The 18,175-nt window shown below is 42.1% G+C and overlaps 1 protein-coding gene across 2 annotated transcripts in view; it reads right to left on the reverse strand.

The window, feature by feature from the left end:
- The window catches only part of cdkal1 (CDK5 regulatory subunit associated protein 1-like 1), a 253,720-nt gene that overhangs the window by 230,118 nt on the left and 5,427 nt on the right, over positions 1–18,175 (reverse strand). For both annotated transcript variants that reach the window (XM_080501478.1, XM_080501479.1), the window contains exon 3: positions 17,586–17,698. In XM_080501478.1, the coding sequence (XP_080357604.1) occupies positions 17,586–17,698 (113 nt within the window). The remainder of the gene's footprint in view (positions 1–17,585; positions 17,699–18,175) is intronic.

Consider the following 18,175-nt stretch of genomic DNA (forward strand, 5'->3'; position numbering starts at 1 on the left):
AGCTTTTGCACGATCAACAGGACAAATTCAGCCTAAACACCGATCATATATAAAGTTTAAAAGAATAAGAGATCATAAACCGTCTTAAGACATCGAGGCGGCCGGTAGAGGTCAGCTTTACCCGGCTGCAAGTCGTTATCTGTGACACAGCACAAACCTTCTCATTGTGGAGAACAGCGTCCAGCTCCTGAGGAATCTCCTCCTCCGGTTACCGAGAGGAGCGCCAGCACCTCGGTAAAGTCAAGTTAAGTCAAGTCACCTTTATTTATAGAGCACTTGAAAACAGCTGTGGCCCTCTCCTCTCTGAACTTTCATTTGGACCTCAGTACCTCCAGAAGTGTGGTAGAAGAAGGTAAAAGGCCGAGGTGCTGTGTTGTGCCGACGTTTCAGTAAAACAACCGATGAGTGCAAAGCGCACGCAAACAACAACGGGAGGGTTTATAACAGATTAAATATTTAGATATTGTGGGCAATATTGCGGGAAAGTCGAGAGTGGCGATCGTCACTACTAATCAGCAGACGGTTGTGTTGTGGCTCCTCCTCACAGACCCATTCCTCAGTGCAAGGCACCTAAACAGGGGGGTGATGGAAAATCGTAGCCGGTGGTTCCATTTTTTTTTCGTACCATGCACAATCTTTTCGGTGGGACCACGCAAAAATCCTTCCCTCCCCTCCCCGTCCCGCCCTCAAATGTACAATGGGACCTCGACATTTGTGAATGCTATATTCCTCATTGATCCATTCACCTGTCATCCAACTTAAGCCCTGTTTGCACGGCAACATTTTCAAGTGAAATCGCACTTCATCCGTTTCCCGTTTCCAAGCCTCAAAAAATGGCACTTTTTGAAAATGGTCCCCAAGTTGGCACTTTTTTGAAACGTTCCAACCTCATCCCTGTGTAAATGGTCTTCTGAACATGAACGAGTTGATGGACAATAACACACAATGGCAGCCTCCTGAGCAACATGATTCCCAGTCCATATTCTCCAGGGACTTGGTAGTTTTACAGTTGGGAGTCACCGAAACAGCAATCCAACTTTGTTGTCTGCCCTTTGGAATGTCCATGTGCAGGCCATTATTAATGTCTATACTAGCATATTGTTCTCCGTGCACACGTGTGTGTCGTTTCATTTAAAAACCAAACAGGGCCAATGGGCGGGCCGACAGGAAAACTGCATAGTTTTCAGAGTTTCTGCTGTACTCTTGTAAATGGATATCATTATCAAAACATTGCTGTGTAAACAAGAAACCTTTCTGAAACATAAACATGATAAAAGTTGTTGTATTAATGGGGCTTTAGAGTCAAGACGGAAATAAGTCCATTCTTGACCACTACAGGTGAAGGCAGACTACATAATGCTTCTTTTGGTTTTTTTTTCAATCATTCCAAATATAAACGTAGTTATTAGGGCTGTCAAAATTGACATGTTAACACAGTATGTCTCAATATCTCTGAAACCTCTCTGGCAACACATTTCATGCAATTTGTTCAAGTAGACTTACCGTAAGGTCTGCCGCCACCACGCATGTGCAAATGGCAGTTGCTATAGAAGACGCCCTCTCGATGGGAAATAATTACAAACAAAAAAAATCAAGACGGAACAGTCAGCAAACGAACTATTATGCACAATCTACAGCGAGGAGTTTTGTTTTCACGAAGCAACTCCCGCTTAAATGGCGGCCAGGTCTCCTCTCAGGCCATTTTAACAAATTATTTTGTATTAATAGCTGGGCTGACATTAATGTGTATAAATATTTGCTTGAAAAAGAGATCTTTTTTTTTTTTGTTAACATGAACTGTTAATATTCCATTCTGTTTGCTCATGCAAAATGAAACATGATTAATGTCAATTGAAATGAATGACATTTAATCGTGATTAATCTAAATTAATCCACAGCAACCCTGCGCTTAATCAGATTAAAAATTGTAATCGTTTGGCAGCACTAATTGTTATTAATAATCACTCCTCCATTTTTCTTTTTTGCCACTTTCAGTATGACGTAGGACCTCACTCCACATTGTTATTTTGAAGTACTGGTATTATTAAAAATCTGATTTACACCAAACTACAACAAGCCTGTCTGAGAATAATCCTATTGAAATGATGGGAGGATTTCAACGACACAAAGCCTCCCATGAAATTTGTGTGTGTCGATTTGTATGTCATTTGCATGTGTGGCTCCATGCACCCGTGAATGAATACATTAGGTAGTTGGGGTGGACATAAAGCCAAATCCCAGAGAATTTGCCTCCTAATTAATAAATCATCACAAAACGGAACGATTTGAAATGTTTTCCATTGTAAATAATTAATATCTTTGTCCATTTTCTGTGTTAATAATAGGTCTGCTCGGCTGCAGAACAAAAAAGATATGAAATAAAACCACAAATAATGGGACAAAAGCTTCGCAAAGCTGCAATACACATACAAATAATAGGCTTAAAACAGTAACGAGGACAATGAAAGAGAGCAGGAGTGTGGGAGGCCACACAGACACACACACATGCTGCACACACACCATTGAAAACAGATGGCATCAGAATTATGTGATGTCCTGTCACTGTCTTTTTATATGCTAATCCTGCTCCTGCACACATCTGAGTCTCTTTAATCAGATATCAGGTCAAAGAAACTAAATCAAGCTGAGACAATCACGAGGCTGGCATATTACAATACACTTAGACAGGTAGTCACACTGCAACGTATCAGTGCACTAATGTCATGAGACTGAGGCAAAGCGAGGCAAAGTGTGGCGTTCGCGTAGACAGGTGACGCTGCTTTCAGCACACAGACTAACTGATAAATTAGAAAGAGCATTTCTACTACATCCATTGACTTGTAAAGGAAAAGCCACATCTAGATGTTCGGCAACATGACAAACTTCCCTTGCATAATATTCACTTATTTATCGTCACTTGCCAGCAGTCATTCTGTCACTCAAACAGCCTCCGTCACAGCAGGAGTCCTGTTGTTTTCAGTTTCCACTCACTCCCTCGGCTGCATGTAGCTATTATTGATGCTTAAAGCTACTGTTGATAATAATTCAACACTTCTTGCTTCAAAGTAAATCTGTTTCAAAAGGAAAGCAGCGAGAAGCGAGATGCCTTTTACTGCATGGCCACCTCCAAAACTGTGACAGCAAGGAGAAAAGTGATGTTACTAAAAGTTGCTGAAAGTTGATCTGACAGTCCATTATTACAGCGATCTTTCAAAACTTTAGTTAAATAATTACTTTGTGCTTTGTCAGAGATGTATTACTTTTCAAACAATAATACTAAGTGGTTCATATAAAGCAAACTGTTTGGTTTAGTTACAAAAAGTTGAGGTGAAAAGCTGGGATGTACATGATTGTTACTAGTTTTCTCGAATAAAATGGAAACATGGCGACATGCAAACTGTCCGAAGAAAAAAACTGACAAAATCACTTGACTGGAACAACCAACCAAATACAAGACAGTATTTGGACATTAACTTGTATAAAATGACTGCTCGCCACCCGGGAGGCGCTGTGATTCCACCCAGTCTGAAAAGATATAGACAATTTCCTCACAAAACCCTCGCAACTTTTGCTAATCTTTATCGAAGGAAAAAGCTTCAAGAAGGTAATGTGAGGAGGTTGAGTGTCTAATTATGGCAAGTTGACCAATCTAAAAAAATGGACAAACATTCAAAAAGCAGTAAACATTTAAGTGTTTGTTAGGTCAGACAGAACACCCCCGATGGTCATAAAGGTGTCATAATATGGGCAGTGTTTACGGCCACTGGTCTGAGCACAATGTCATCTGTAGCAAAACAACAAGTACATTAAATACAGAAGCTTAAATGCTGTGCATCTGCTTCAAAGTCAGAGCTGTGGGAAAGTGTATGGAAGGCTTTTAGCATACTGATCTAATAAATTGAGCTCGAGATCAGTTCTGACCTGTTTTCATGGCCACCGACTTTCCTTTTCACTGTATACAATCTGAAGAGAGAAAAAATAAATTGTCACAGCATTTCATTAAGAAAATCAGGGAATCAAAACATGACTGATTCACGACCAAGAACTGTCTCGAAATGATATTCAAAATAGAGCGGTTGTCATAATAGTGCTGATATGGCATTGATCAACGACCAAGGACGGAGACGAGAGGAGAAACACATTCCGACCACAACTGTGAGATGAGTCAAGCACAAAAGACCCTGGAAGACACAAGACAGCAGGGGCTTTCTGAGGACAGACTCGCTCGGTTCAACCGTGGAAACCACACACGGACAGACACACAGCGAGCGATCATCAGATCACATCTCCAAAGGCAACGTCTGTAAGATTAGAGGAACCATCTGCCTGCCATGTGGAAAGCACCGGGTTATCAATAAACTTCAAATACCTCCGTATGTGCATGCATCCGAGTGCTTATACGTTTGATCTAGAAATCGAGTGTGGAAAGCGGGTGAGTGCAGCAGAAGTACAAAATAAACATCAATTTGAGGGAATGTTTCACCTAAGGTTAACCTTTGAAGCTCATTTTAATGAAGCGCAGCCGGAGACGTTCCTCCATTATTCTGCCTGAGTGAGAATTAGGGCTGCACGATGTATTGCAAAATTAACAACCTTCACCGGATATATAATCACACACAAAAAAAAAACTGACTAAACTGCATTTTTTTCATGCAACATGCATGTATGCCCTCCATGTAAACATATCTGGTCAATCTAATTGGACTCTACTGCACCGGGTTGTGTTGACAGTGGATTGTACAAAAATCGCTGATGGGAACAGCGGACACACACGTGGTCACAAAATGAATAGAGAATTTTTTTTAAAAACACCAGCTCAGTTGGTTCTTGTTGAAATTTCATTCAGGAGCACAAATACCGTCATTTTGCAAAGTCCTAAAGCACAAAGACATTTGCATCATATACTGAGGTACTCAAAGTACTACAGTGTTTCTATACCACAACATACAAAAACATGCTGTGCAGCCTTAGTGGGAACAAGTAAAGTCCTACAAATTCCTCACTATTTCAGTACATCTGGACTTATCCAGTGCTGTGCACACACAGCTAAAACCACACAAACACATTTTAGGGACCATCAATCACCTTCCAACACAGGCAGTTGCACACAGATGACCAGGAAATTACTTGTGGCCACACTTGATGCTTAATCAATACATAGCTATCGATCTCTTCCCTGGCTAAACATTAGTTGTATTTACTCTGCTAACTTTGCTGTGTGCAGATCCATACTTGCCGTTATAACCACGGGATGAGAGGGGAGCGAGGATGAAGAGGAGTCTTAGAGAAAAGAAAGCAATACGAGTCAAACAGCTGAGCGTGAAACAATTCAAGCTCAATTATTACTCGTCTCCACCCTGCCTCGGTGAATGGGCAGCAGACAAGGAATTGGTTTTTACAACCCATAGACGGCCACACACGGAGTGACTCATTCACAGTTCTATCTGGTCAAGAAAGGTCCTACCAAGGCCCCCAGTCAAGGCATCTCTTCTGCTCAGCGGCCAAGGTTACTTTGTCCGATGATGGCTCAAATTAAAACCCACTGCTCAAATCATCTGCGGCTTTTAAATCCACTTTATCTAATCTCTGTGCTCTCACATGGAAATCTAGCAGCGAGTTGATTCATTTATATGTATGAAGAGGAGATCAGACAGAGGCACATGTTGAATTAATTTATTACAAAGGACACAAGTGCACTCGCATGCCAAAGCGCGCCAGCACATGACGTCTCGTGCCATTAAAAATGTTCAAACCGCTGGTCCCCACAAAGCTCATAAATCCACATGACCGGCTCAACACTCCTGCGCGCACACTTTCTGCCGCTCGCTCACAGGTGAGCGGCGCTTTCATTTCAGCAGGTGGCCTCGTGTGAACATCCACACACAACGATACGGGTCAAGCTGCTTTCCATTTCAGCGGGTGGCCGGTGAGTAATGGCTCTGATGGCTGAGTGTCGGACGCTCGGGCAGAAAGTGGGGGGTTATCTTCCAAAACAACACAAAAGAGTCAAAGTCAAGGGGGGAGACGGAGCGAGACAGAGTTAGAGAGAGAGAGAGAGAGAGAGAGAGAGAGAGAGAGAGAGAGAGAGAGAGAGAGAGACAGAGAGAGAGAGAGCGAGAGAGAGAGACAGAGAAAGGAAAACTCAAAGGAGGGCCTTGAAAAGTCATTTGCTACACATCTTTGAATGCCAACTCTCAATTTCTTTGCTTTCTATCCATATGTCACCCACACTCTTTATCCACCCACAGCAACAGCCTGACAAGCCACGTTAATTACTAAAGTCTTTCAAGCTTTCATTTCCTCTTCATGAGGGAAATTACATTTGTTTTCCTCATTCAGGCGAGATGACAGAGAAAACAAGGGGCGGACAAATTAGAAGTGAGAAAGACAAAAAAAAAACTGTGTCTTTCACCTTGTAAAATATTAAGACAAGCTAATTATTCGCAGAGAAAGCAACAATGAGTTGTCAGACAAGAAGTCAAAGATCACCTTGCTTTGGTCCTTTCAGAATGCCACGGTTTGTCCTCCAAGAGAAGTGAATCGTTGACATTGCCTCACTGAAGTAATAGTGACATTTAAATTATATATAAACAAAGACATTTTAAGAAGAGCAGTTCACACTGTCGAGAGTTATGTGAAGAAAACTCTTTTTTTTTCCCTGATTGGAGAGGCTAATTAACACACTGATAGCCAACTCATCCCTCAGTGCAACTTCTCGAAAATGAAAAAAAAAAAAAAAGAAAGAAAAGAAAAAGCAAACAAACATGCTGCTCATCAGCAAACTGAACCGTGGGTTCACAGATTCCCTGCCATCATATCATCTCTGTTATATTAATTCTCTTACTGTCAACAAACCTCACAACATTTACACAACAATCTGGCCTCTATTTAACGCCAGGCGCAAAGCACAGCGCAACTGTGATTGCAAGCAACAGCGGACTTCTCCACGGAGGAGTGCACATGTGCTCTGGCTTCAAATCATTAAAACAAGTTCAAGAGCGTTTTAAAAAAGTTTAGTAAAGAAACACAACACAAGGGGGAGTGTTGTATTTCTGAGTACCAGCACGGATGCGATTCAGTCGTAGTCTGGAGATAAACACAGCTGTGGTAATGATCATCACAACAAATGCTCAAGTGTGATCATGTTGTTACACAACAATGAAAAGAATGCTTAGATTTGTTGAGCGTTTATTTCATATCCACCAACACAAATTGTACCGCCACTACATACGGACAAATGCAAACTTCCCACTATACCAGTCTTTGAATCAAACTGTTTATTGTAGATTGAGTAGTCAGGAGAAAGCTACTTTACTTCATGACTGCCAACAGACCCAGCAGTGAGGCAATGAGAAATAAATCAAGAGTACTGCTGTGCTCATAGTGAAGAAAATGAACAACTGGAAAGTTGAAAAGTGCCAACATTGAGTGATAGGGAAACAAAAATGCCTGGATCCTGTGGAACTGGGAATCCCCCAGAGTGAAGGTGAGAAAATGTCGCATTATTTTTCACGACATCTATATGACAAATGTCTAAATGATGGACTCCGTAATAAAGAACTCTTCACAAACAGATTTCATTGGCCTGCCATGTGTGGTCGCAAAGAAAAGAGCAACAAAACAGAAATGTGTTGTGTTTATTTTGTTTATTAGTGTCTGATAACACTTACCTATGAGCCACTAATTTATATGTATGCCGTCAGGGTTATAGCAACATATTTGATCATGTCAAACTTGATTCAACGTCTGCCGTAAACATTTTGGTGTCTAAACAACATTGTGGAAGTGATTCCTTCCACAACATTCAGAATACTTAGCTGATTCTCCGTTTAAAGACACCTACACTGTCCTGAGAGGAGGTCTCATCAAGTAACCACCTGTGTGGAAGGAAAAAAAGAGTGCATGTGGGACTTTAAAAACATGGCTCGTACACGCAGCTTCTTTTATTTTCAAGGCAGTTTAAAGAGAAAAAAAACAAACTGTAAACCCACTGAACGCTGTTGCAGCACGAATGTTATGAAGAAGAAAAAGCAATGACTATAAAAGTCAGAGTATTAAAAGCTCTGTCTGCGGCTTTTGCCACAACTAATGACAGGATAGCTCACTGTTGCCGTGGTGACAGCACGTTTTCCGCTTTGGGAGTGTTTCGGGAGCTAAGAAGTTGGAGAATTCGAAACAATCAAGCAAACAATGAAAAGATCTGACACAGCCAGGAGAGCTCAAAGAGATGCTGCGAGATCTCGGCCCCAGACACCGTCTGAACCCTCCAACGAAATTGAAACGGAGGTCCATCAATGATTGATCAGGCAGGTTGTCGCCGGCTCTGGAAGGCACGCATCCATCACTGCTGTGTCACACATTCCACACAATAAATGCGAGTTACAGGTCTCTGATTTTTAATATAAAAGAGTGGCAACTACCTGTGAGTAAAGTCAAACCTTCTGACACTGTCCTTTCTTTAGAGTTCCACTAATCCCATGTTTATTTCTTCACCATGATTCTAAACAAATATTGTGCGTCCTATACTGAGGCTGAGCAGGACGAGCCGACTGACAGGATCATAAAAATGTTGTTGTAATATTTTGGTTGCCTTCATTGTCATGCGTTATTTATTAAATCAGACAGAGTATGGTTATATGTGAGGATTTTGATATCAAATTTTGCTTTTGGAAAATGTTCTCATGTCTTCTTTTAATTACAGCACAATATACAGTGTAACATGAGCAATCGTGATAAATGATTATAATTCAAATTGAAATCGCCTTAACTATTGGATTTATTTTGAAAAATATGATGGAGGTGTTTTATAGGTACTTGTGTTACATCCACTGTCCAAAATGACAGATTTGACTAATAGGTGACTCTGAAGTTACCCCGCAGTGTGAGTGCATTTTTGATTGTCTGCATCGCTTTCCTGTGATAGATTGCTGACCTACCAACAGTGTTACCTGCCTCTGCCCACATTAAGCTGTAGCGATGTATTCCCGCCATGAATGAAACGGCCAACTCTTTGAATAAAATTGTTCTGATCGCTGAATTCAGTATGCTTTCAATTACATTTTAAGCCGCTTGTTAATGGTCAATTATATCATGTGCAATGTCTGAAGATCCACCAAGCAAGAGGTGGAGGTGTTGGGTTACAACCTACATCCTTGTGAACCCAGTCAACCAGAAAATAATTGACGAGTTTGAATAAACAAAAAATTACTTTTCTCTGTGTGTCATTTTGTGTTTAATTCTTTCACCTTTACCAATTCCCATTTCATTGTGTGATTCTCTAAGTATTCTATGTATTAATATGCATGTTTAAAAGTTTATAAATACTGGACATGCAGTCAGAAATTGGATGTTTTCCTACAGTGAGCCTTTATTTTTGTGTCCCGCTGTCCAAAAACACACAATGTCAATCACATTCATATGAGCGGCAATACATGGCCGATGGGAGAGTGGTTTCCATCCACCTAACTGGGAGCTGCCCAACATATCCACAGGCATGTTGTGTTTCTGCTCTGAGCGGCTCCAGTAGGAACATTGGGGGCTAAATGCCTTGTTAAATGGCACCTGATGCCACTTGTTGAAGAGGAAGGGATGGCATGACTCCTTCAATTTTGTGTGCAGTGTGCAAGAGGCAGTCTGGGATTTAAACTGTCAGTCTGCGGGCTATTGGCTTCTACCCCCCCCCAAACAGTCTGGCCACATTTGAAGGCAGGAAACATAATTTCCCTGCTTTAATTTAAGGCTCAACACTGTGGAAGTGAGTGAAACCCAGCTTTAACCCTCATCTCCCTTCCAGACAACATACCATGCTTGTAGTCGTTAGTCCCTCCCTCCTCTCACTCCTCCTCCTCCTCCCTACCCCCCCCCCCCCCCCCCTCCACATACACACACCTTCCTTCGGCTCTTGCCTTATCCCATTACTCACATCCCCTCCATGATATTCCCATTATATCCCTTCAGGGTATTCACAATCCCGGAGGAATGCGGGGCGGAGTTCCTGGGATAACGGAGGGTTCACTGGCTGGCTGGGTTCTAAGGGGAATAGGGGAATACACTCGCTTCCTCTACAGAGAAGCAGTAAAGGAGACTCCTTCCCAGGTTCTCCAATCATTTATCTCTTCGCTCTCTTCATCAGAGAAATGGAAGGCTGAGTGAACAAATGGCTGGACAGAGAGAGGACTGGAGCAGTGATTCTTGCTTCCATTCTTCTTCTTCTGCTCCCTCTGAGGCTGGAGGAGCAAGGATGAGCTATCACTGCCCTATGGGGAATGAATTTGTTCTGTTTTTTTTTTTTGTTATTTCTCAAAGGGGCAGGGAGGGGTCTCTCTTTCAGTCAGCTCTAATTCTCTTTCCTTGCTCCTAAATCTCACATGTGGAAAGGGGCGGGTAACAATAAGGGAGATCTTTGTATCCTTGGAGACTTGAGTACCAGGGAAGAATCGGTTTTTTTTGCTTCTGTTTTGCAGTTCCTCACAATCACGGGTGGGACTTATTGAGGAATTCAGACATCAGACACATTATGTTGTTTCAATCTTATCAGGTTTTCTATTATCAAAGCGTACCACGGTTGAACTTGCCTCGAAAATATATAAGTAAATAAATAAATGATGACAGGAATAAATCCCGAGGACTGACACAGTGATTTTCATCTCCCGTGACAATTTCCTGCTGCAGTTCTCATCAGGTCAGTGTGTGATGTTATCAAAATTCCTTCCCTCAGAGTAATCAATGGATGGGACAGAGCGGTGATCCCCTCTTTCCTCAGCCTACGCCGCTTCCCGTCTTCTCCTCCAGCCACACGTACCTCAGGGGAATTTCAAAGCAGGAATGGCCGAGGTCCTTAATCCCGTGGCTTCTAAATGGTTACTGGGTGCTGCCTACATATGGGTCACCTTGTAGGATCACTGAAGCGTGCACGCGCGCACACACGCGTGCACACACACACACGCAGAGCTTTGGGATCACTCTAATCTTGGGGTCTTTAAATGGTTACACCTGACTGCCTGGAATCATGGATTTCTTTTAAGAGATAGAAGGCAGCTTTTCTTTTATCATTTTGACAGTTTTTCCTTATTAAAGTGATACAAAAATTATATAAAAATGTCACGATGACCACCACAGGAGGTACATTCAACCATAAAAACTGATTAAATACTCTGGAAAAGTGACGGTTTCATAAAAGTTCTCCTTGCATGTCTAAGTTATTTTTCTCACAGCTACGTTTGAGTGCATTACATCCATGTCTACTGCCGCCAGCAAGTGGCTCGTATTCACTGTTTCAAAGCACTGATCTTCTTTTCCACTGAATCTCTTGTTTTTCAAACCACTCCAGCTCTCGCTCTCTCATTCTATTCCCTGTTTCTACTGATTTGCCAGATTCTCGTTGCTATTCACTGGCACTATACTGCGCTCCCCGTTCGCTTTCCCACTTCCAACCGTTGCTTTGGCTCCGAGCGCATCCCCGTCTCTGTCGGCTGTCCCCTTCATCCCAGCACCCTCCCCACAATCCCCGCTGACTCTTCCTCTCGTCTTTCCTTACATTGCTTTTCTCCTTCCCTCTTGCTCCCCTCGAAATCAGCAGAGCAAGTCTGTCTGACACACAGTTACAACGTAGTGGGGGAGAAGACAGCGAGCAGACAGAGTCTTTCTCGAGTGATGCGTCTAATCTTGCAGAGTGATGACTGTCGAAAACGGAACTGCCTCTCACACACTTTCCCCCGTACGACACCGATTCCCACCACGTCTGCAACTGTGTGTGAGGAGAGCAAAATGTGTGTATGTGTGTGTGTGTGTGTGTGTGTGTGTGAGAGAGTGTGTGTGAGTTGAGCCGGCTGCGCGCGCCAATGTGTGTGTATATGTGAGAGGTGGAGTCAGACGCGACATTGTAAGTTTTCATTGGCCATAATGTTGCGGCGTGTAATGTTGCGTGGCACGCGGTGAGCCAATCAGGGGATGCACAGACACTCGGTTTTATGAATGAGATGGGCATGTATGCGAGGTACGCGCAGTCAGAGTGAGAATACTCTACAGTGATGTAATACAATCACACGGAGCAGCAAAGGCGTTTGAAACGCGAACGCGATGCGAGCTCAGTCGGAACAGTCTGAAAATGTTTGAGCGCAAACATCCAAATCCTTTTCTGCCACAAATTCACAGCTTGGTTTGTTTGGAAGGAGGAAAGTGAATGCTTTTCCACAAATTTACTATTAGGGCTTTCTTCAGCTGTTAGTGGCCATGCATCCAAAAGCTTCAGCTCAAAGTCAAACAAAACCAATTAATGTGAAATGACCGATGTAATATATTCCAGTACTTTATTCGAAGTGATAATTTCACATCAGAATTTCAAAGCTGTTTATCGTCTAAAATGACACAATAAAATTACACCGCATGTGACCTGCCGGCATTTTCCATGCACAACAACACCTGTAATACATGTTGATCAATTAAGTCCTCGCAGAGTTTTATCAAAACAGCTCACACCCTCTCTCTAAAACCCTCTAAAATCCATATCCTCCAACCGCCTGTCCAAACCAGGAACTGAGAACGCCTCATTTGGCTGACATTGTGTACCAGGGAGTAATTTTGCCTAACCGGTATGTAAAATCATAACTGAAGTGCTGTGTGCGCGGCTGGCTGGCAGAGAAGAGATTGGGAGGGGAGGAGACCAGCCAAAAACAATCAAAATATCCTGGTGTGACTTTCTATGAAGGGTGTGTGTGTGTGTGTGTGTGTGTGTGTGTGTGTGTGTGTGTGTGTGTGTGTGTGTGTGTGTGTGTGTGTGTGTGTGTGTGTGTGTGTGTGTGTGTGTGTGTGTGTGTGTGTGTGTGTGTGTGTGTGTGTGTACTTGCCTTTCTATGAAGTCACTATTTGGCACATTGCTCTCCTGCTCCAATGTGGTTCGTTTGTCCCGTGACGCTATCGTGAGTAAATAGTGCCCTCTTTAGTTCAACGTGGGAACTGCAGCTGGGGGAGAAGCCGAGCTGAGCAAGTGCAGGCAGAGATACAAGTTGCTGAAACAATGAAATCAGGGGGGGAAAAAACACAGGTCACTTTCCCTGATGTTAAAAGCAACTGGAAGAAAACAGGATGATGTAATGGCACCGGTAAATTGATTCCAGACTATGTTTGTATAATACTTCCTACCTCCTGTTTGCTTATTAGCATTAATCTGAGAATGAGAATAACAAAGTGGTTAGTGAGATTTCTCCTCAGACAGCGAGTAATGTGTTCCAGTTCCAATAGTATGATGGAGAAACAAAAGAGTACTTGTTAAAATCAACTTGTTTGATTTTTTTTTTTTTAAATAGCTTAAATATCAACATTAGAAATAATATATAAAGGCATTCTTCTTTTAAACAGAGCTCAATCTGAAACCACATGACATTCAGCCTGTAAACATGATGCCATGTGGATTGCATTGATTCAGGTTAAAAAACAATTTTAAATAACAGTAACAAGTCTAGTTCATATCTCATATAAAGTAGCAGGTCAACTTAGACTGAAAGTTAGAAATGTGAAAACTATGAATGGGAGCAGAGGATGTTTTTCAGAAGGATGACCTCATCCTGATACTGCAGAGACTCATCCCTTCAGTAAAGGGCTCCTCCATGGTCCGAGGCTGCCACCTACAGGCACACTGTGGGACTGCTACTATGTCTCTCACCAGGTGATGTCATAGTTTGGAAAAGAAAGAGTTTGAGAAGGGGAGGAAAACGCGACATGGGAGAGCGGGGGCCGTGAAAAAGAGGTGAAAGTCAGACAAGATGAGAGGGAGAATGAGCAAGAAGGGAAGAGAGAGAGAGAGGAAGAGAGCGAGGAGAGAGGTGATGTCATGTTTTCAGCACTGCTTGAGCCGTCTTTGTCCAGACACTCGGGTTAAACTTGCCCCGGCGGCGCCGCAGACTTCAACTGCCGTCATCTGGCAGGTCTGATATTCACAAACGATTTCGCTCACCGTTTTAGAGAAAAGATGAAATGCAGTGACTCCATAATGATCATGTTTAAACCTGTCCCTCGGCTTCATTCTGGGCAACAACCACAGGCTCCATCATTCAAGAGCCCATTTCAGTGCTGGTCATCCCAGGCGATTCCACTCTCTCAAATACACGTCTGACAATTTCATACTGTTCGAGAAAAGCTGCGGCGCATTCCACACTCTGCCATTCAGAACAATCACAACCTGTACCCAGTGTAATCTCCCCTGATTTTAGCCATGACAGTCAATTTCTCTTCCCAACAATCCTCCACTGAAGTACAATGAATGGGAGGAGATATGAGGTGAAAGAGGGATAGAGGGAGAGGGAGAAACATGGGGGGGAAAGATAAGAAAGCTAATGAACAAAAAGACAGATGAAAAGCAGAGGTGTAGAGAAGAGAAACCAAAATAATCCTTTAGTCCCAATAGACTGACCTTTCAAGTCCTTGTTGAAAGAGGTAAGTAGAGGAAGCAAAACAATACTGGAAAGTCATAAAACAGAAAAAGTATTCTCTGACTTCACTGTGAGTAATGAAGGCACCTGTGTGGCTACTTCAAAAGCCATAACAATGATAATAATGTGGGAGGTAAATTATGAGGGAAAATAAATAGGACAGCCAGCAAACCAAAATTGGTTGAAAGACAAGATGCTTCATTTTAATCTTGCAGTCTTGTCCTTTGTGTTATGGTGTGTATGAACAAGGTGTATATGGACACACAATCACACCTTTAAGAAGAGCAAAGCTTTCTACTCCGACAATGGAAGTAAAGGTTATAATCTCGCTGATTACTGCACCCTCAGGTGAGAGCTGTCTCTATAACGTATAAAGTCAAATCAATTAAAACAAAATGTATTCTTTTTAAAGAACAATATCACTGTATGTCCAGTCATATTTTTTCCCTCCAAAAACCAAATAAACATAGAACTCAAATTAAATTAAAGAAATAACTGTTGGGTTGATTATTTATTAGTAAAAATGTGAAGTGCTTCCAAACAATTTCTCACACTGTCAGGAAACCCGTTTAGAATCTTAGTAAATTGTGTCAAGTGGGTAACGACCATACATTTGTAGGAAGAGCAGCTCAGCTTGATTTTGGACTTTTCTTTTTGCAAAGAAGCATTGTTCCAACAAAGAAACAATCTGTAAATGTTTACTTACTTTTTCACCTGTATGTCATTGATCGCCATGTGTGGGGGTGTAACCGTGCCAGCACATACCTCAGGTACACACACCAGGCAGAAAAACACCCAGAGAACAACAAGTCTTCAAAATACGTGTTGTGCAGCTGAAGGACATCAAAATAAACTTCTCCTCCATGTGTACATCAAAGTGTTCGATTTGACAACGAATGTTAAATACATCCAAATAATGCTGTAATTTCTTGGTAATCTCATGGTGACCTGTACATTGTTCTTGAGTGAGATAAGTGGAAATACTGAAAAAGGTTCATCAGTACAGACTAGTGTTACTACTACAGATATACTGTTAAACAGGAATAAATACCAGCTTCTATAAGCACTATTACTGTGCTCCTAGAGTCATCTGTGTAACGGGAAAAGGAGACAGGACCAAACCTGAACCAGAGATTAGAAAAATCTAATCCCCATAGCAGCAAGTTTTAACCTTATTACCTGGGAGTGTATTACATTACACTCGCTTACATCTATATCTGCTCAGGACCTTAAGACAACCAGGGAAGCAATGTGTGCTGTAATCAGATTTGGACGCAGGCGGATACTTCCCATACAAAGGTTGGAGCAGCAACACAAAAACAACTCTAAACACGACTGTGCACGCGGCACTAAATTACAGAATCCAAACAGATTTGCCACGAGACAATTAGCACACGAAATATCAAGCCGCGGTAAATGTTTGCACACAGGATGTTGCACCCGGTCGAGTGGCAGGTGAGAGATGACAAAAGTGATGAGAGAGTGTATGAGGAAGGCGAGTGTTTCATCGGAGTGGAGCATCTGGGACGGAGGGAACGGCAAAAACAAAGAAAGGTTGGAAGGATAAAGAGATCAAGGGTCTAAATTATCAAAAGCGGGGGAGAAACTGTTGGCCCATGTTCAGGAGCAATTTGTACCGTGTGTGTGTGTGTGTGTGTGTGTGTGTGTGTGTGTGTGTGTGTGTGTGTGTGTGTGTGTGTGTGTGTGTGTGTGTGTGTGTGTGTGTGTGCACGTGCATCTGCATTTTTGAAGTGTGTGATTAATGTCCTCCTATGGCTATGGGGACCCCATGGAGAGAGAAATGCCTAAAGGGGGTTAACGCTTTTATTCTTCCGCTGCCTCCCCTTGCACAAACACACACAACTGTGTATGCTGCAACACAAACATTCACACTCTATAAAAGGTATTGCACAACCGAGAACACACATAAGCTGACAGGAGAAGTGCTGTTTACACACGAAGCAAGAAAACTCTGGAACAACCAGCCAACTCATACAACCTAGAATAATAATACAAACGCTCTCGCACCTGTACACATGCACACACACAAAATCCCTAATGGTAAACGTCTGACAATTTCTAACATAAAATGTCCGGCCTTCGTGCAAAATGCAAGCAAAACTTCATGTGAAAACGCAGTGTTTAATACAGTCGAGGGTTTTTCCAACAGTCTGTAATCTGACACCAGTTCACTTTTCACCGTTAACTGCTGATGAGATGATGACAACAGTATACAAGACAAGTGTTTATATTCCGGTGACAGGAGAGTATAATAAAACCCTGTGGCTTCAGAGGATTTGTGGACTCCAGACTGTGTCGGACCTTTCACGTTTAACTACTTGGTGCAACAATGGGTTTGCTTCAATTGATTTGTTCTGGGGCAGTGCACAACCTGGGAAATTCAATTCAGGAAGAAAAACACAAGACCCACTCTACTTTAAAAAAAAAAAAAAAAAAAAAAAAAAAAGCAACACTGCGCCCTTGTGGTTAATATTAGTAATGACACTAGTTCCACAGATGCATCATCCTTTATCTCCCAGTTTGAAGCCAATCCATCCAAGTTTAGTGCAAATAAATGAAACCTTGTTGGACGACTTGTGCAGGTGTGAATGCTGTAATGTGTTTCTCAATAGTGTGTCCAAAACAAGCAGGTCAATTCTACTTAAAGAGCATGTGCCAGTAACATTTGTAATTCATTTTGCCGTGTTTCAGTTTCACTCTGTGTGATTGTACATAATTGTCAAGAAATGTGCATTGAGCAAGCGCTTCTGAAATGACAACTTCTCTGCTTTGTGGAAGCTATTGCATTCTCTGGAGAAGATAAACAGTCTATGAGTTAAAGTTATGAATACTCATATATATATCTGTGTATGATGATGGAAATAAAGGTGCTAAGTGTCACGCAGCCCAATCCAAAGGTATTTAAAGACACCACGCCAGGATGCTTTTGCAACAGATCATAACTGAAGCACACAATGGAAGAATTCCTACTGCCGTTTGCAGAATTTGTAGGACATCTTTGTTTCCTAACAAATAAATACACCACAACAGTAACGCCACATGTGACCGTGAACCCAGATCATGTATGCGTTGTATATTCCCAACTGAAATCGAGTCAATGAACTTCATCCAAACTATCAGAAATGAACAAATGCTGACCGGTCATCTTGTAGCCACTGGCTGCGAGCTGCCCAGCCATGTATTCGCCATCTGAGTTGTTGTGACTGCAGCCCCACGTTTTCATCCAGATTTTCTGGGTGCCTGGGATGAAACTGAAAAATATTGAAAACAAATTATTATCATGTATTATAATATAGCATGTTGGTACAGTGATATCATTGTTTGAGTCAGTCATTGCATGAAAAATAACACCAAAAAAAAACCTTGCTGATCATCAGACTTCTTGTCCTTTGTACGATGTTTGTTGCCCAAACCTCAAGAGATGCACTGGAAAGCTGTTTTCTTTCCTCTAACCTGATTGTTTTGAAGGTCTTTTAACCTGAAGTCAAGCTAAATCTCCCGGGAAGGGACATGAAGCAATAACAGCACCTGGACTTTGTATTTGCTTGTTGCTGCTGGGTAATGATGCAGTCAGTTACTTTTTAGATTGGACTGTTTTTCAGATTTATTCGTATTCTCGGGCTTTCACAGATAAATTTGAAACCCATGTGGAAACGAAGTATGAAAATTGACCTTTTTCTTCAAACAGCACGTCGAGAAATCCAGGTACGTTTTCTCAATCAGGAAGT

The sequence above is a fragment of the Blennius ocellaris genome (assembly GCF_963422515.1).
Source record: "Blennius ocellaris genome assembly, chromosome: 8".
Taxonomy (NCBI): Eukaryota; Metazoa; Chordata; class Actinopteri; order Blenniiformes; family Blenniidae; genus Blennius; species Blennius ocellaris.